Genomic DNA, 20553 nt, shown 5'->3' with positions numbered 1-20553 from the left:
ACATATCTATCATAGTGTCTTAAAAAAAATAGTCACTCTCTTCAAACGTTCAACATCCTCTATTTGGGTAGGTTATTGCATGTATACCTTCTGTGTAAAGAAGTTATAAATTAACGACATAGTCCCCTTTTACATCTGCACTTGAATCAATGGCATCTTGTCTTACAGTTTGTGTTACAATTGAACGTTTTCTGGGACCCAACTTAAGTATTCCTTCAGGAATGTTAACTAGGTCATCTCTAAATCATCTTTCTTCCCAATGTTCTTCCCATTCCTTAACTTTTCTTACAATTCGAATGCCCAATCTCATTTAGCAACTTGGCTGACTTTATTTAGGGATTATTAAAAGTGTGTTTTTTGTGACTTCTACCAATACGTTCACTGATTTAATTTGAAGTGATTATCAGTTAAAACTAAATTTCCTCACAAATTTTAGGGAAAAAATCTTTGAAACCATTGCATTCTTGCAAAGAAATGAAGGTCCGAGACATACATGCACCATATCAATGATTCAGTATGTATATTCCATGCTGTACATGGCATTCTGACATCTCTGATATAATGTACATATTTGAACCTGATTTTTGACAGGAAAGGAATTGAAGACTGCATAATTTAGAGTTTTATAAGGAGAGTTGGATCACCTTTCAGTGCTGCTCTGAGGGTGAAAGCTATGGTCTTTAATCAAATGTTGACTCAGCTCACACACCGGTTGCACAGGTTGCTAAAAACAAGGTCAACACTCTTCCCTTCCGATAAAATAACAATTTCATCATCATTGTATCATTTTAGACAATAAATATGAGCCTTTAAATTATTTAGAGATTGAGCAAGGGTCTGGGGTGATTTGCCTTGAGGCTCCTCCCATTCTGCTGCAGTACCTTCAGCAGAAACTCTATTTGCCAGTATAAACATGGCTTATACAAAACCTCTGCCAAAGTTACTGTGGCAGAGCAGGAGGAGCCCTGAAGTAATTTGTGCCAATGATGGTAAGCCCCATAAGTACAGTGTAAATTGTTATGGGTTTTCATTTTGTTATTTTAAGTCACCTTGTTTGTTTCTTGAGTATCAGCAACCTACAAAATAAAAGTTTATTTTTACTGATTTTCATTGAATGTACCTGGGTTTTTGAGATCCAATTTCTCCCCAGTCATCCCTCCTGTATATTTAATTCTTGCAATAAAACCTATAAACTCTAGGTAAAACTTGGGCTATCAAACCTCAACAAAAACCAAACTTTAATGGTCTTTACCTTTCTTTATACTCCATCCAAGATTGGGATAACTCTACTATGGTCCAGTTCCTAGAACTGTACACAACATTCAAGGTGGGAGAGACCAATATTTTGCACAAATGAATGTTTCCTGGGATGTGTGTTTCATTCCTCAAACTACAATTCCCAGGATCTTTTTGATGTTCCTTCACCACCAATGCACATGGTGTTGATGTTCAAAAGTGCATTCACTAAATTGCACAGATTTAGCTGGTTACCTTGTACTCCCACTGTGTGTTGTCCTTCCCCAGATTCAACACTTTGTATTTTTCTGCATTAAACACTCTCTCACTTTTTGATTAAATATTCTGCCCTGCCTAGTTCCTCGGCAACCATTTAATTGTAAGTCTTCATAATTTGGTATAATTGGCAAATTTGATTAATCAATCAGACACATTAGAGCTGATGGTGAAACGTCACTGACCTGAAACGTTAAGTCTCTTTTTCTCTCTGCACAGATGCTGCCCAGTCTGCTGGGTATTTCCAGCATTTTCTGTTTTTATTTCAGATTTCCAGTATCTGCAGTATTTTGCTTCAATAACATCTAAATACATTCCTTTCAGAACCAAAATAACTAAAGCATTATATAACATACCTCTTTGGTAAACTCAGTTACAAAGTGCATTTTATTAATCTTGATAAATTTACTGAGTTCCTCCTTAGTCAAACCAGTTTCTTCCTGGATTTCGAAGTCTGCTCGCCGATCATCAAACTAAGAAAACAATAACATGTTAAAGTTACATTCAGCCAAAGAATTCACTGTTAATCAAATACAAATGCATGTGCTCCTACACAATGAATAGATATGTTATTTAATTTTTTGGAATTTGTATTTCTACACAATTTAGGTATGCAGGTTCTTTCCACACATTGGACCATCAGCAAATATTGCTAACAAATGCTTAAGGTTTCGTTTCTGTAATCAGCACAGTTACAGAAATAGGAACAAGAGTAAGCTAATTAACCCCTTGAGCCTATTCTGTCATTCTATGACCTAACTCCATATACCTGCCTTTTCCCTTATCCTTTAATACCTTTGGTTAACAAATATCTATCAATCTCAGTTTTAAAGAACACCCCCTCCCCCACCACCAAGTCTCTTCAGACCTCCACTGTTCCTAGCTTTATATCATTTAGAAAGGAGTCCAATCTATTCTTTATAGGTCCAAAGTGCATCCACAAAATGGTCCCACAGCTTGAAGATAAACACATGGTGTGGACAAGGCTGCCAGTCAGGATGAAAAATCTGAGATCACTATGTTATAACGGGCAACAGCAGTGCAACAAATAACTAACCTCAGTTCTCGGTTTCAGGCGTAGTTTAAACATTTGCTTTTGGAAAAGCAGCAATTGATGCTATTAAGTGCTTGACAGGTCCAATCAAATATAACCATGCTTTAGTTTCTGGATATTTAAGTCAGCTTGACATATATTGGCTACAAATCGATTTCCTGTAGTTTTGTCCACTGAAAGTCAGGGCAAAGCTAATTTCAATCAGAATGCATTAGTGAGTCTATACAACAACAACTCACATTTAGATACACCTTCAACAATGTAAGATGTCCCAAGGTATTTCACAGGAGCAATTGTCAAACAAAATTTGACAGCCAGACATATGAAGAGGTATTAGAACTGGTGACCAAAAGCTTCATCAAAAAAGTAAGATTTCAGAAGTGTCTTAAAGGAAATCAGAGAGGCCACAAGGCAGAAAGGTTTATGAAGGGCATTTTGGAATGGTCGAGAAAAGTAAATCCGGGATGTACAAATGCTCGGAATTGGAGGAATGCAGCAATCCTGGAGGGGCTGTGCGACGTTACATTAATAGGGAGGTGCAAGACCAGGAAGTGATTTAAAACAAGGATTAGAATTTTTAAATTGGTAAAAGGATGGGGATCTGCAGTTCTGGGGCTTATGAAGCTCCAGTACTTGGTAGAAACATGCAGCTGCAGCTGTGTGTCAGAGAATGGTTTTCCCCAAGTCAGGATAGAAAATGTAATGGATGACTAAACAATCTTCCAGGAAATAAATAACTTGGAGCTTGTGGTCACTTTCTTAATTGTCTTTGTTCTGTTGTTGCTTTTTCTTTCTGTCGCATTTCTTCTGCTTCTTTCTATTGTCTTATGCTTCACCCTTCCCCTTGTTTGCCACCAAGAAATGTTGGCTACATTTGGGTTAGGTTTGGGGGGAAAATATTACCTTCTGCAGCTTCTTTTTATGTTCCTCTCAATCAGTTGTGCATTTCCTCAGCCCTCACTCCCATATTTATTCTCTTCCCCTTTGAACTACACAGCCATCCATATATTCTGCTCTCCTCCTTGTTCCGCAATCACTCACTTTATCCTCAACCCTCCATTCACTCCTCCCTATCTCCACTAACTATCCTCAAGGACAGGATTTCCCTCAGCCTCAATCTGTTTTCTTCTTCCTCAATTTTCCTCTCACACTCCCTTCTCATCTATTTTGTTCAAAGGGGCTTTGTCTGCTTTCATAATTCAACTGAAGTATTTACGTTGTTTAAAGAAATCAAATTAGAATGAAGAAGACACTCTATGTCTGCCTTTCTCTATATGTCTCTCTTTCGCCCATAGAAGCATACAATAATTGCCAATTTCCTTTTCTAAATGTCAATGTAATAGTTAAGATGTATAGCTTCATAATGCCATTTTTAATTGAACTGATATTAGCATTAAGAAAGACTCTCCCTCCTTCTTTCACACTTAACTTGGCCCTGTCTCTTCCTCCCTCCTCCTCTGCATAATACACTTACTAACATTTATAGATCACTAAAGGTAAAACAGAAAGGTGATCAGTGCCTCAGGAGCGGAGCTTCAAGGAAGCTGATACTGAAGATTTTCAAATAGAAGCAGTTGATTTAAGACTTGAATTGCTCTATCAGTGGCTGCAAAAGAGGGATTTTTTCACTTCATGATCTTCTATATAAAAGGAGAATTTTCTCCAAAATTGGGTACAGAACTATGTTAATTGTATTTCAATTGTGGCTAATGCAATTGTGGCTCTCTACGGAAAGTGCCAGGTCTCAACTCCAGGCCTCTCCCCTGGCTACTCACTGCTCTACAGCCTAGCAATGATTGAGAACTCTCAATACCACAGTGAAGAGAGACAGGTGTGGCCCTGTGTCCTTCCACTTTGTGATTTCCTTCTACGACTGAATGAAATGTGTTTAAATCAGAATTAAGATTTGCTCAGGATTCCTATCAACAGTAGAAATTCTTTTAAATGTATATATTTTTGGTTACAGCTCTTTTCAAAATGAATTTAGAAGCACAACTGAAAGAAAAAAGACAAAGTCCCACAAAAATGTAAACTTTACATCCAATTTATTGCATTTCATTTTAACTCCAACCAATAGCTTCAGAGACTGTGCAATTAAGTGGGGAGAGGTTAGCAAACTGGGAAGGCTGTATGGCTTGTTCAGGTATGGTACAATTAAATTAAAGGAGAATGACTAATAAATGGGTAGCCTATAATTGGATCAAGTATGTGTTCACCAAATGCCAACTGTTTTTCCAAATGAAATGGCTATATTAACACAACTTACCTTTTTGAACAGTGCTATGGATTTCTTTGATATGCCATATTTTTCTAAAATTTTTACATCGTTGCTGATAGCAAATGGTATATCCACCACATCATTTGCTGTCTCTGAAAATGTTTTCACATCATCATTTTCAAGGTCCTCAAAAAAGAAATGCAAAATCAGTTCTGCAAGATGCTCCAGCGTAGCAAGGACTATGTAAGTCTGAATAATTATACATTTGTCTTACAAGATTTTTGAAAATCTGTGCAAATAAAATGAATACCTTGAAAAAGCCAATGATGACAACCTCGGCTGAGTCAATAAACTTTTCAACTTCAGCTACATTCTCCAGGAATGTATAGCTAGGACCGGTTCTTCTTTTTAGCCAGCTGATAATGCCTTTGGCATTTCTCTCCCCTGAAGGAACATAAACCATCAGCTGAATATCAACATATGATGTGGTTCAAGTAATCCAAAATCATTGGTGAATGTGTCTATAACCAACAGTTGCTTCGCTGTAGTACTTTAAGCCCTTTAACTACAATGACTTCTCTTACTGATTACTCTAAGAAGAAATTAGTTTCTGAAAAAAGTCTACAAAATTTGAACAAATGTGATGGGTCAGTCCATTAACAGGGGTAGATAAACTGACATGTATTGAGAAGTGAGAACAACTAATGCATCTCTGTGTGGTGTAATTACAAATTAAAATTGTGACAATAATCTCTTTCATGAAATAGGATGCAATCCTGAGGGAATATTCTAAATCCCAGGGAATCACTTATATTAAAACCATTTCGTAAGAATGAAACCATAAAGGGGCTGTTAGTCAAAAAAGGAAAGGTTTACAAAGGTTAATAGGTTATCAAGTAGAAATAGTCTGATTAGTGAATACCAAATAGAAGAAGACTGGTTAGTTGGGATGAAAGGAGATCTCCACTGAGTGCCTTAAAAAGGGATTGAGTAAATTTAAATGAACAACTTTTTCAGTGTTAATTATCTGTGAATTGAAGCTGATTATAGGTGAGTTAAGAAAATGCATAAATTGTCACCCCTTCGAATATACAGCAGGCACTCGAGGACTCAGACACTCTCGTCAAAAGAGTGATGTAATGCAAAGTTTAGGCTGGCTCTTCCTGAAACTGACTGAAGGTAGACGTGATTTATATTGTGGTATACGCTATCTCGCACTGCTTAAACAAAAATAATATAAACATAGGAATTCAGATTCTGGTTATAGAGTTCTCAGGTTTCACTTTTATACTTTATGAGGTTAAAAGGTAAATTTTACTCAGTGCACATCCTTCACTCATTTTATTCATTGTTATACTCCCTTTATTCAGAACTGTCTCTAAATTAAACTGTCTTTCATTATTTATCCAATTTGAAGCCAGTAAATATTTGATGAGAATCATATTACCTGTGTAGTCAATCGGAGACTTTCTGTCACTATCCTTAAAAAACTTTAATGTTGGATAGCCTTGGATACCAAACTCTGAACCAAGCTCCTTCTCTTCTATGACATCTACCTTGGCGAGTTTTAATTCCGAAGATTCATTCTTCAGCTGCCCTGCAGCATTGGCATATTCTGGTTCCAAATTCTTACAGTGTCCACACCAAGGGGCATCTTTAAGGAGGAGATGCGGAAATATCAACCTTAAGACAAATAATTCACTGAAACACTACACATCAGGGGACAAACATTCAGCCTTCAGAAAAAAGGTTGTAGCTTTCTTGTTTTGTTTTTTCAGTCAAATGCTCTACCATAGAAAACAATAGAGTAAATACACCTTGGCTGAATTAAATACTGAGGGTTAAACCAGAGTAAAAGGACTTAATTTTTAACAGGGATAAAGTAAACATAAAACATAGCTCAATTAACTTGTTTTCTTCAAAATAAAGTAGCTAAGTCCTAGAATTATATTTTTGTTTGCTCAGAATAATTCTATGATTCTATCCATAACTTCATTGGGCAGGTCAGTTGTAACAAGCGGTTGTTTGAAATGCACATAAGAAACAGTAGCTGGCTATCAATTCCTTTGCAGAGTTCCTAGTATTTGCAAGTACAGCCAGGCTACACATTAAGTTCTGCTACTTTTACCGTGGATTCATACTGGGCAGTCAGCATGAAGAATTTGTAATGCACAATAAGGTACCATGTTGCCACATCAGTGTTAGTGCAATCTTGACATTTCCACTGCCAAACCAGGTAGGCTTTTGATCACGGGAGTAGCACTGAATTACAGTGACTTTTGATGCTCACATTTTTACTTTTACAAAGTAATAACAAGGCAGAATCTTTCAATAGATCCTGGAACATGAGTCAGATATTTTAGCAGTTCTTTGCTTCACAATATTATTGAAGAGATCAATGATATCTCTTCGAGGAATTCTAGAAGCACCAGTTTGACCTCATCCTCATAGGTACAAATGATTGCATATCCATGTAATTATGCATGGATAAAGTATTTGGTTACATTTGTAATCAACCAACTATATATTAATTTCCAACACAATTATTTTCAGATAGTGTCAATTGTGTGTTACTTAATTAGCTGAATGTACAAATTACATAACGAGTTCGGAAGTATGAGCTGTCTTTTTTTTGGTAGAATGTTATATGGATATTTGCACGCACATGGTTTGTCACGAAAGTTTTGTTTTGACTTTCAAGCACGTGAAGCTTGCAAATGAGTTTGACTGCTTACTTACAAAATTCCACCAGGAGGTATTTGTTCTCCTTTAGTGCTCTCACGAAATTGTGCTTGTTCAGCACCAAAACGTCCTGATCTTCAGTAATCTCGTCAGAAACGACTTCTTCGGCATCTTCCTTTGGTGGTGACGGCTCATTTACCTCAGTTTCTTCGGCCTTCACAGTGGTAAGGAAGGCGAGGAGCAGCATTAAGATGCACAGCTTGACCATGGTGATGAGGAACTGCACGCTGCCTACAAGCAGCGCTGATAAAGCCAAGGCCAACGTGACGCCTGCCCGACTACACCTCGTGGAATATTATTACTGGTTTGTAGTTATAATAAAATTACTGATGCATTACCATACAAAACGACGATCTTTACATTGTGGTATGTTTCAGGTATGATGTAGGATCACAGCACATAATCGTGGCAAAGAAAAACTTCCACAAAGATAATCTCAGTTTATCAGTGTTTAACTGCTGAAATAATTTCATTCATTAAAAGTTGCCCTCCTGAATTTAAGATTAATCACATTACATTACAATTTAGTCACTATTTTAGAGTACAAAAATATATTTCTAGATGATTTGAGGTGCCATTTACTATATATAATCGCCAGTAATTTTGGTCATTTTTTTTCATTCGTTCGTTGGATGTGAGCGTTGCTGGCTGGGCCAGCATTCATTGCCCATCCTTAGTTACCCTTGAGAAGGTGGTGGTGAGCTGCCTTCTTGAACCACTGCAGTCCATGTGATGGGTACACCCGCAGTGCTTAAGGGAGGGAGTTCCAGTATTTTGACTCAGCCACAGTGAAATAATGGTGATATATTTCCAAGGTAGGTTGGTGGGTGACTTGGAGGGGAACTTCCAGATGGTGGTGCTCCTATCTGCTGCCCTTGTCCTTCTAGATAGTAGTGGTCATGGATTTGGAAGGTGCTGCCTAAGGAGTCTCAGTGAGTTCCTGCAGTGAACCTTGTAGATGGTACACACTGCTGCTACTGTGCATCAGTGGTGGAGAGAGTGAATGTTTGTGGATGGGGTGCTTTCAAGCGTGTTGCTTTGTCCTGGATGATGTTAAGCTTCTCAAGTGTTGTTGGAGCTCCACTCATCCAGGCAAGTGGAGAGTATTCCATCACACTCCTGAAGTCTTATAGCTAGCTGGTGGACAGGCTTTGGGGAGTCAGGAGGTGAGTTACTTGCCACAGGATTCCTAGTTTCTGACCTGCTCTTGTAGCCACAGTATTTATACAGCTAGTCCAGTTCAGTTTCTGGCCAATGGTAACCCCCAGGATGTTGATAGTGGGGGAATAAATATTCAATATTCAAGGGTATTCGCCATTCCAAAAAAATAGGCAAAAAGGAAAAGGAGGTGGGGTAGCTTTGTTAATAAAGGAAGGTATCAGTGCTGTGATGAGTATTGATAAAGGTGCAATAGATCAGGATGTGGAATCAGTTTGGTGGAAATAAGGAATAGCAAGGGGAAGAACTCACAGGTGGGAGTCATCTACAGGCCTCTGAAGAGTTGCCTCACTTTAGGACAAAGTATAAATTGGGAAACAATGAAGGTGTGTAAGAAGGGTGCTACTATTGTCATGGGTGATTTTAATCTGCATATTGACTGGACAAATCAGATTGTCAGGGGTAACATGGAAGACGAATTTGTAGAGTGCATTAGGGATTGGTTCGTGGACCGGGAACAGGCTATTTTAGATCTAGTAATATGTACTGACGTGGGATTAATAAGATATATCGTGGTTAAGTTCCTCTAGGGGATAGCGATCACAACATGGCAGAATTTCAAATTCAGTTTGAGGGCAAGCAACTCAGGTCTCAACCCAGTGTCCTCAATTTAAATAAGTGCAATTACAGAGGTATGAAGCAGGCTGGGAAAATAGATTAAGGGGAAGGTCAGTGGATGAGCAGTGTCAGACATTAAGCAGATATTTCATAATGCTCAGCAAAAATTTATTCCGGTCAAAAAGAAGGACTCGATGAGAAGGATGAACCACCTGTGGTTAATAAAGGTGTCAAGGAAAGTATCCAACCAAAAACTAAGGCATACAAAGTGGCTAAAACTAGTGGGAGGCCAGAGGATTGGGAATTTTTTTAGGAACCAGTAGTGGATGACTAACAAGCTAATAAAGAGGGAGAAAATTGATTATGAAAGTAAATTGGCAACAAATATAAAACCGAACAGCAAGAGCTTCTACAGATATATAAAAAGAGAGAGAGTGGCTAAAATGAGTGTAGGACCCTTGGAGAATGCGACTGGAGAATTGATAATCGGGAACAGTGAAATGGCAGATAATGTAAATCAATATTTTGCATCGGTCTTCACAGTGGAGGACACTATAAACATCCCAAAGATTTTACATAAGAAAGGAGCTAATGGAAGGAAAGATCTTGTAACAGTCTCTATCATGAGGCATAAAGTATTTGACAAACTAATGGGACTAAAGGCAGACAAGTCACCAGGACCTGATGGCCTGCACCCAAGGGTTTTAAAGGAAGTGGCTGCAGGGATAGTAGAGGCATTGGTTGAATTATTGGGTTCCACTGAACTCACTGGATTCCAGGAGGGTCCCAGTGGATTAGAAAAACATTAATGTGATGCCCCTGTTCAAGAAGGGAGGGAGACAAAAAGCAGGAAATTATAGGGCAGTCAGCCTAACATCTGTCTTTGGGAAAATGCTAGACTCCATTATTAAGGAAGAAATAGCAGGACATTTAGAAAAGCTTAACACAATCAATCAAAGTCAACATGGTTTTGTGAAAGGGAAATCATGTTTGACAAATTTGTTAGAATTCTTTGAGAATATAACAAGCAGGATTGATAAAGGTGAACCAGTAAATGTAGTGTATTTGGATTTCCAGAAGGCATTCGATCAGGTGCCACATAAAAGGTTATTGCACAAGATAGGAGCTCATGATATTGGGGGTAATGTATTAGCGTGGATTGATGATTGGTAACACACAGAAGACAGAGAGTCAGGATTAATGGGTCTTTTTCAGGTTGGAAAGATGTAACTAGTGGGGTGCCACAAAGATCAGTCCTAGGGCCTCAATTATTTACTATTTATATTAATAACTTGGAGAAGGGGGCAGAGTGTAACATATCCAAATTTGCTGACGATACAAAAATAAGTGGGAGGGCATGTTGTGATGAGGACATAAGGAACCTGCAAAGGGATATCAATAGATATGAATAGGTTGAGTGAGTGGGCAAAAACTTGGCAAATGGAGTTTAATGTAGGAAAGTGTGAGGTCCTGCACTTTGGTAGGAAGAATCAAAAGGCAGACTATCAGTTAAATGGAGAGAGACTCCAAAAAAGTGCAGCACAGAGGGATCTGGGTGTTCTTGAGCATGAAACACAAAAAGTTAGCATGCAGGTGCAGCAAGTAATTAAGAAGGCAAATGGAATTTTGCCCTGTATTGCTAGGGGGTAGAGTTTAAAAATGGGGAAGTCTTGTTACAACTCTACAGGGTGTTGGTGAGGCTGCATCTGGAGTACTGTGTACAGTTCTGATCCCTGTATTTAAGAAAGGAAATACTGACATTGGAGGCAGTTCAAAAGAGATTCATTAGGCTGATTCCTGGGATGAAGCTGTTGACTTGTCAAGAATGGCTAAACAGTTTAGGCCTTTATTGATTAGAGTTTAGAAGAATGAGGGGTGATCTTATTGAAACGTACAGGATTCTGAGGGGGCTTGACAGGGTAGATGTTGAGAAGATGTTTCCACTAGTGGGGGAATCTCTAATTAGGAGACATAATCACAGAATAAAGGGGCACTCATTTCAAACTGAGATGCGAAGGAACTTCTTCTCTCAGAAAGTTGTGAATGTCTGGAATTCTCTGCCCCAGAGAGTTGTGGAGGCTAGATCAATGAAAGTATTTAAAGAGGAGTTAGACAGATTTTTGAAATATCATGGAGTTGAGGGTTATGAGGAACTGGCAGGAAAGAGTTGAGGCCAGGGGCAGATCGGCCATGATTTTATTGAATCGTGGGGCAGGCTTGAGGGGCCGAATGGCCTACTCCTGCTCCTATTTCTTATGTTCTTATGGATTCAGCAATGTTAATGCCATTGAATGTCAATGGTTAGATTCTCTCTTGTTGGAGATGGTCATTGTCTGGTACTTGTGTGGCACAAATGTTACTTGCCACTTGTCAGCCCAAACCTGGATATTGACACAGACGTCTTTAATAACTGAGCAGTTGTGAATGGTGCTGAACATTGTGCAATCATCAGCGAACATCTATACTCCTGACCTTATGATGGAAGGAAGGTCATTGATGAAGCAGCTGAAGATGGTTGGGCCGAGGACACTAGCCTGAGGAAACCCTGCAGTGATGTCCTGGAGCTGAGATGACTGATCTCCAACAGCCACAACCATCTTCCTTTGCTCTAGGTATGACTCAAACAAGTGGAGAGTTTTCCCCCTGATTTCCGTTGATCCCAGTTTTGCTGCAGCTCCTTGATACCACACTTGGTCAAATGCTGCCTTGATGTCAAGGGCAGTCACTCTCACCTCACCTCTTGACTTCAGCTCTTTTGAACATTTGAGCCAAGGCTGTAATGAGGTGAGGAGTTGAGTGACCCCTGCGGAACCCAAGTTGAGCGTCAGTGAGCAGGTTATTGTTAAGCAAGTGCCACTTGATAGCACTGTTGATGACCCATTCCATCATCTTACTGATGATCAGGAGTAGACTGATGGGGCAGTAATTGTCCAGGTTGGATTTGTCCGGCTTTTTGTGTTCAGGACGTACCTGGCAATTTTCCACACTGTCAGTTAGATGCCAGTGTTGTAGCTGTACTGGAACAGCTTGGCCAGGGTTGCGGCAAGTTCTGGAGCACAAGTCTTCAGTACTATTGCTAGAATATTGTCAGGGCCCATAGTCTTTGCAGTATCCAGTGCCTTCAGCAGTTTCTTGATATCACGTGGAGTGAATTGAATTGGCTGAAGACTGGCATCTGTGATGCTGGGGACCTCTGGAGGAGGCCGAGATGGACCATCCACTTGAAAATTGCAGCAAATGCTCCAGCCTTACCTTTTGCACTGATATGCTGGGCTTCTTCATCATTAATGATGTGGATATGAGGAGCTTCCTCCTCCAGTGAGTTGCTAAATTGTCCACCACCTTTCATGACTGGATTTGGCAGGACTGCAGAGCTTAGATCTGATCCGTTAATTGTGGAATTGCTCAGCTCTGTCTATCACTTGCTCCTTATGCTTTTTGGACTGCAAGTAGTCCTGTGTTGTAGCTTCACTATGTTGACACCTCATTTTTAGGTACACCTGGTGCTGCTCTGGGCATGCCCTGCTGGACTGTTTTTAAACCGGGGTTGATACCCTGATGGTAATGGTAGAGTGGGGGATATGCCGGGCCATGAGGTTACAGATTGCGTTCGAGTACAATTCTACTGCTGCTGATGGTCCACTGTGCTTCATGGTTGCCTGGTCTTGAGTTGTTGTATTTGTTTGAAATCTATCCCATTTATTGCGGTGGTAGTGCCACACAATACGACGGAGGGTATCCTTAATGTGAAGACAGGTCTTCATCTCCACAAGGACTGTGTGGTGATCACTCCTACCGATACTGTCATGGACAGATGCATCTGCTGCAGGCAGGTTGGTGAGGATGAGGTCAAGTGTTTTTTTCCCTCTTGTTGGTTCCCTCACTACCTACTGCAGAACCAGTCTAGCAACTATGTCTTTTAGGACTTGGCCAGTTTAGTAGTCCTGCAACCGAGCCCTTCCTGGTGATGAACATTGAAATCTCCCACCTAGAGTACATTCTGCACCCTTGCCACCCTCAGTCCTTGCTGCTTGTAGTCTCTACTCATTTGACTCCATGTTTTATGAGTAATACAGACATAAAATATATAAATATAGTTATATACGTTTTCTGGCTACATTTTCTTCACACTTCTATTTTTTTGTGAATTCCACCAAACAGCCTACCTTTAAACCAGTTGGAACATTCTGAATCAGTGCTTGGTGGTTGTATAATTTTGATGAGTTCTCCACTGGACTTAGATGAAAAGAATTGATGTTCAAATTCCATTTAATGCTAATATTTTTTATCAATATTATTTATTAAACATTTATGACAGCAAAACACTTTACAAAATAAAACAACCTTCTGCTAACTCTAAGTTATGTCACTCTCACCCATTAGCAGAACAAAGTTTAGCTGAGGGGAATTGGCTGACTTGGCTGGGAACTGGGGAATTGGTGAAGCTGGAAACCATACATATTAGTAGGCAAAACCTGGTGGCTGATGACGGGTTCCCAGAAGCGTAACAAGGCCACATAGGCTGATCTCATTATGATGAGCCTCCTTAACCATCTCTGCCCTGGTTCCACCATTGCTGTCACCTCTCATCGCAACCTCCATTGTCTATCTTTTGAAGATACATTGCTGTGAGAATTTCCTCTTCCTGCAAAATACCAAATATACTATGCCATGTATTCTCAGTACTAAGATAAAGGTTTATTGCACAGTCTTCAATTCTAACACTCTTTCTCAGGATCTCAAAACAGACTCACTTCTGCCAGTCTTTCCTTCCTCTTATTATCTACAAGCTAATAAAATCCAAGCATGGTGTCAATTAATTATTGCTCCTTGATTTGTCATGTCATCTTATTATAGTTTTATCATAGGTTAGCAACTGTGTAACAATAGTTATTCCGGCATGGAAAGAATAATTTCACAAATTTATGTTGTCATTGATGGACGTGCACTCTGCCTTAGATTTTCTGACTATTAAGTTTAAGATCAGAAATTTGTTACCTCCAAATTTCCGCTGTGTGCTGACAAATTGCCGAAGTTCCATGCTGGTAGCATGGCTACGTAAAGTAAACCCCTACTGTGTTATATTGTGCCAAAATACTAGATACACAACAAGAAGCCAATTGTGAATAGTAGTGTCAAAAAACAAATGTTTTACATTGCACAGACACATCTTTATATTAATAACAATGCACTGGGTTTTATTTCAAAGGTTGCTTCTGGGGTTTAAATGGCATCAACTTTGAACTGAACAATGTTTAATTTTGTTAACTTAATGAGTGAGTCATTGTGTGACAAAATTGTACCTGCTACGTATTTAGACAGAAGGGTGAGAATCTACCAACTTTATCCATATGTGCAAGTGCTTTGATGTGATGGATTGTTCATTCACTTCAACTTACAACAAACAAACAATGGGAACTTATAATTCTGCAGCAGCTGCAATGCTTCATGTGGTGATCATTGATAAAGGCAGTATATCCACCCTATTTGCTGATGCTTATGTCACTCTCAGCAATATTGCCAAATTTTGAACCAAATCAGGGATGACTTTATTAAAATACCGGTTAAACAGTCGCAGATTGTTAAGGCTCCCATCATGACTATAGTTATATCTGACCATGGTCAAGCATAAACAAGAAAATTACACAGCATGTTAGTTTAAATTATTCATTGATGAATTCTTATTTTAATTGTTTTAAGTTTTATAATGAGATTGAGATAATGCAATTTATTCTGACATGCAGAAACATTTTTAAAATCTGGAAAAGCTATCTATTCATCTTCTGCCCCCGCTGCACTGTTATTCCATAATGTTTAAACTGACCTTCTACGTGCCCACAGAATTTTTAAGAAAGCTTTTAGCCATAATTCAAACCACGCCCAGACAAGCCAACCTTATCAAAGACATTCATTAATCATCATTAATTCAATGCAAGAATGTTTGTCACCAGTCTTTTAAGTATTCTTTAAATGGTTGCAGTGAAAAGTGGGAAAATGACATTCATATATGGAGAAACGGCTGGCTGCTGCTTTCAACAGGTTTATTTTAATAAGATAATGGGTTTTATTTTTACCAGTAGCCGTAAAGGTTCTATGAGCAGTGACCATTGTTGCCAATTTCCTATCTTACTCCACTGTAATTTAGTGATGCTGAAATAATGTTCCAATATAATGTAGCATCATAAAGCAAATTTTGCAGCATAGTAACTGTAAACAAAGCGCTTGACTCTTGGCAGCCATCATGGTTTGTAGCATGTGGGTAATAAGTGTAAAAACATTACAAGCCAAAGTAAAGACAAATACCCATTTCAAAGTACAGGAGCATACTGTCAAGGTAAAACTATTTATTCAATTTTACAGACTCCCAGAATACAAAATGCCTACACCTCCTCTTCATTGCAATGGTGAAGCTGACAGTTAACAGGTTTTCCTAAAATTTAAGGGATGCAGGGCAATGGAAAAGAGCTCAACTAAGATTGCCAACAGTTTCAGTGAGTTCTTTTCTCACTGGACAGGCATTTTCCTTTCTTAAATGAATAATAATCTCATGTAGCTGGTTAAAAATTCATTCATTTAAAACTGCCAAAACCAACACTTAATAATTGTATTGACTATCACAGTCATTTGTGATGAAACTTGGAGACCCAAGATACAAACACAGCTCTCTCTCTCTCTCATGTGGTGTACAAATTGAAGGGGAAAAATTAGATTCCCGCTGAAGTGTCCAACTATGCAGATATATTAGACTGCATAAGCCTGCCAAAATTCCACATGGTAAGTCGTGTGGTATTTATGCCAACTGGAAATGAGATTTGTTGCTGCTTGCACCAAAAGCTTATCGGTCAGCAGAATTCCAATGTTGGAACAGTCAGTGACATAAATCCTGCAGAAAAACCAAACTAATATACAGGGGTGCATGGAAGTTAAGAGTACAATGATTAAAAAATCAGTTCTGCTTGAAGATTTCACTAGTAGACAGCGGCAAAGTATTTGGCTCAACAACCTGACAGTCAGCTGGTTTGTCTGGATGTCTCATGATTGTTTTTATGCCACTTTACAAGAATGTCTAACACAAGTCAGCCTGGCAGAAGTAGACTAAGATGTTGAACATGACAGAGGGACAGAAAATATGACACTTTTTCACTGAGTTTATTCTGCAAACCCCACTGGACAAAATAGAGCTGAAGAGGGACAGAGTTGGGTATGTGTGGCAGGAAATCTACCAAAAAGGTCACATGTGGAGGGAAGTGGCACTGACATTAAGTGCCAACTCTCCCCAGGATTGAGATAAGAGCTGCAAAAAGTTTATCAGACCACCTGAGCAAAACACTGACCTCTCTCCCTATTATTCCCTGGGCACCAGCGCACGCTTTACCATCTAGAAGTAACAGCTGTGTAACGAACCCTTCACAATGTACTCTGGTTAAGGCAGGCATTCATTTGGGATCTTACACTATGGCCACCCATCTGTTTAACATAAATTATTTGCATGCACATACTTAAAATTCTTTCCTCCAATTTAATAGGGTGATACCACCTCACCTTTTACATCAGCTATCCTAGAACGTTTGACCCACACGCCGCAGTTGGTAGCATTGTTCAATGTTGTTGAAGGAGAACATGATACACAGTGCCTGTGCATGGGCAACTACCTAATACACAAGGAGCTGGCCATGGAGCTCACAGGGATAGACTCTGCTCTTGCTGTGGGAGATGGAAGAGATGAAGGGATACTACCAGCACCAAGTTAACCGAAGTGACTGAATACGAACAATGTCATGGTTGCATTGATCCCTATGAAGAATTACAAAGCAACAGGCTCCACCGCCTCCACAATTCTAAGGGGAGAATGCTCACCCATTCTTAATTTGCATCTTTCTTTCCCATTAATCTGCCACAGTAATTGGGAGCACAGGAGTATTAAGAGAAGGAAAATGAGGGTAAGGAGAAGGGACAGGAACAGAGTCACAATGGAGAGAATTTTAACGAAGAAAAGGCAGGTTTGGGTTGGGTGAGGGAGAAGTTAAAGCCTTAAAAATCTGATTCTGATTCCAAATCCATCTCCGACCCAATCATTTTCCGCTTTAACTCATGGTGAGTGGGTGTGAAACCTGCTCCACTGACACAGGCTGCAACTTTTGATATGATAATGAGACTGCAGCTTCATTGTGATTCAACATTTTGAACTTAACTGTGCTTGGCTGCTTTTTTGTAGCCTTAGGAGGACACAGGCCCCCAACTCTCCCCTCGGCATCCAACCTACCTCCCAGTCCTTCAGTATCCCCCTCCCCAGACCTCCTATCCTCAGTCTTAGGCCTCTGATCACCAACCCCACCCCACCTCCCTACATCAAGGACTCCAAACTTTACCACAAAAGCCCTGATGACCCTTCGATCATGACCTTCCCCACTGGAGCCTCCAATCTCCAGCCACTCCCAGCAGGTCAGGTAAATAAAATTCCAGGCCAATTTCTTTGTGAATTATTATGATGTGATGAAGACAAGGGAGGGGGGGGAGATTATAGTGAAAAGGGAGATGACTACCTATGAGTTTCTGTCCTTTGTCCCTCTGCCATAGCCCATTGAACTTACCACCTACATCTTGCTTGTTCACTTCCTGTGCCAGCTCAGACCCATTCATTCAAGGGAGTTAGAGTTAGTCAGGAAGTAGCATTGGATGATTTGCAGAGGACGAGGCAGCCAGAGAAGTAGGTGAGGCTGTACATTCAGATCTTAGAGTGCTCACCTGAAAAGAATGTTTCAGGAACATCATTCCTATTTGGAGGCACTGAGGTCAGCCATCGAGGCTGTGTGACAATATGTGTCTTTTGTGTTTGCAGTTCTCATTTGTGGAAACACCAGAGAGCCTTTGGCTTTGCTGCAGAGATCAATGGAATGTGTGGCAGCTTCACTGGAATTTGTAGCATGCCCCCTATCATAAGAAGGAAGCCACTGGTTCCTCCATCTCCAAGGAAGCACAGTCTATTCCTGGCGGCAATTAGGAACAGAATAGCAGCACTTTGATTACAGATTTCCATACCACTTATGCTGCTATCTTTTGGGCCTTTCAAGATCTGATAGTTACCCTCTGACAGCAGAGTTGTCATTCTCCGGGCAATTCCGATGGGGAAAAATTCAGGCCGGGATTTTCCATGCCCGCTGGCTTCATTTTTCGGTGGCGTGACCAAATAATATGGCGAGAAGGCCAAAAATTGGCTTCTTGACGTTGTGAAAACTGCTTGCGATCGTTGGCTCTGCCCGCCAATGGCAGGCCACATTCCCTGCCACCGGATGTTGGGAACCTCATTGTAATACATCAGCATATCATCATAGGGCCAGCCCACCGGAATCATCCCTTCTGCCACTGGATCGTCTGCCTATGTCGCAGAGAAAACACGCTGGTGCAGAACATGCCTTGACAACTGTGATGTGTAGAAGTCAGGACTTATCGCCAAGGCCTTGCTCACATCGCAGACATCCGAGGAGCAGAAGCTGCTGGAGCTCGAAGGCAATGGCACTCTGGAGGAATGTCCATGGCATGCTGGATGTATTCTCATGGACATGGCTCCGCTGCAAAGCAGCTCACAGAAGTTGGAAAGTCACTGTTGATGCTCACGATGGATGATGGTCAAGGGGGTGGGAGAGGAAGTTCTAGGATCAGTTGGGAGAGGAAGAGGTGTTGTGGGGGTGAGGTTGGGAGGGAGGAATGAAGGTGTCGGGGATGAAGTTCAGAAGGGGGAATGAGGGTGTCAGGGGTGAGGTTGGGAGGGGGGAATGAAGGTGTCGGGGGTAAGGTTGGGAGGGGGGAATGAAGGTGTCGGAGGTGAGGTTGGGAGGGGGGAATGAAGGTGTCGGGGGTGAGGTTGGGAAGGAGGAATGAGGGTGTCAGGGGTGAGGTTGGGAGGGGGGAATGAAGGTGTTGGGGGTGAGGTTGGGAGGGGGGAATGAAGGTGTTGGGGCTGAAGTTGGGAAAGGGGAATGAAGGTGTCGGGGGTGAGGTTGGGAGGGGGGAATGAAGGTGTTGAGGGTGAGGTTGGGAGGGGGGAATGAAGGTGTCGGGGTGAGGTTGGGAGGGGGAATGAAGGTGTCGGGGTGAGGTTGGGAGGGGGAATGAAGGTGTCAGGGGTGAGGTTGGGAGGGGGAATGAAGGTGTCGGGGGTGAGGTTGGGAGGGGGGAATGAAGGTGTCGGGGGTGAGGTTGGGAAGGGGGAATGAAGGTGTCGGGGGTGAGGTTGGGAAGGGAGAATGAAGGGTGTCGGGGATGAAGTTGGGAGGGGGGAATGAAGGTGTCGAGGGTGAGGTTGGGAGGGGGGAAATGAGGGTGTCAGGGATGAAGTTGGGAGGGGGGAATGAGGGTGTCGAGGGTAAGGTTGGGAGGGGGGAATGAGGGTGTTGGGGGTGAGGTTGAGGAGGAGGGAGTATGGGGGGAGGTGGGGGTAACGAGGGCAAAGATGGCAACTGGGGATGTAGGTATACAGGGGGGTGGAAAGGTGTAAGGGAAGGAGTGCGGAGCGGGGAAGGAGTCCAGAGGGAGAAAAGAGTGCTGAGAGGGAAGGGAGTCGGGGGGGACAAATGAGTGCAGAGAGGGGAGGGATTAAGGGTGGAGGAATAAGTACGGAGTTGGGAAGGGGGAAGGAGTAAAGCTGGAGGAAGAAGTGAAACTAGAGGAAGAGGTAGGCTGGAGGAAGGTGTCAGGAGGGGGAAAGGAATAAGGACAACGGAAGAACTAAGGGTCTCTGAGGGAGTCAGGAAGAGGGAGGGGCTAAGCAGGTGGGAAGTTCGAAGGGGGTGTGGGAGGACTAAGTGGGGGCAAAGGGGTTCTTGGGGGGGAATGGTTCCACAGGGGGAAGGGGGGGATGTCCAGGTGAATGTGTGAGGGTGGGGTCTGATGGGTCCATGACTGCCTCCTTGGGAGCGAACTGAGGGTGGGCGTGGTATGAGGGAATGTTGAGAATGACCGAGGGCAGAGTGAGGCGGTAGGGTGGGAGGGTGAGGGTTCGACAGTAGCAGTAAAAGGGATGGCGAGGGTGGTTGGTGGGGACTCGGAGGCATACGTTGACCCTGAGGGTAGGAAGGAAGAAGTTGGGGAGGTTAATGTGAATGAGGGTGGGATTTTCGGGAAGGGAGGGAACGTGAACCCTCATCAGGACATCCCTGAAGGAAAAGGGCTGTGGCTGGTAGGTTACAGAAGGGAGGCGAAAGGTCATGCCAGGGGAGTCAAGAGTGATGGGGGAAAGGAAATGGCTGATGAG

At 41.5% G+C, this 20553-nt stretch overlaps 1 protein-coding gene across 1 annotated transcript in view; it reads right to left on the bottom strand.

The window, feature by feature from the left end:
- Positions 1–7734, bottom strand: part of LOC121288360 (protein disulfide-isomerase-like) — a 36303-nt gene extending 28569 nt beyond the window's left edge. Inside the window, exons 1-5 of the mRNA XM_041206913.1 lie at positions 7524–7734; positions 6232–6438; positions 5095–5228; positions 4833–4970; positions 1869–1985 (exon numbers count right to left, since the gene is read on the bottom strand). Coding sequence (XP_041062847.1) covers positions 1869–1985; positions 4833–4970; positions 5095–5228; positions 6232–6438; positions 7524–7734 — 807 coding nt within the window. The remainder of the gene's footprint in view (positions 1–1868; positions 1986–4832; positions 4971–5094; positions 5229–6231; positions 6439–7523) is intronic.
- Positions 7735–20553: the final 12819 nt, after the last annotated feature.

This window comes from Carcharodon carcharias, chromosome 15 (assembly GCF_017639515.1).
Source record: "Carcharodon carcharias isolate sCarCar2 chromosome 15, sCarCar2.pri, whole genome shotgun sequence".
NCBI lineage: Eukaryota > Metazoa > Chordata > Chondrichthyes > Lamniformes > Lamnidae > Carcharodon > Carcharodon carcharias.
Note: the sequence above shows the minus strand (reverse complement) of the source record. Positions and strands in the feature narration are given on the sequence as shown.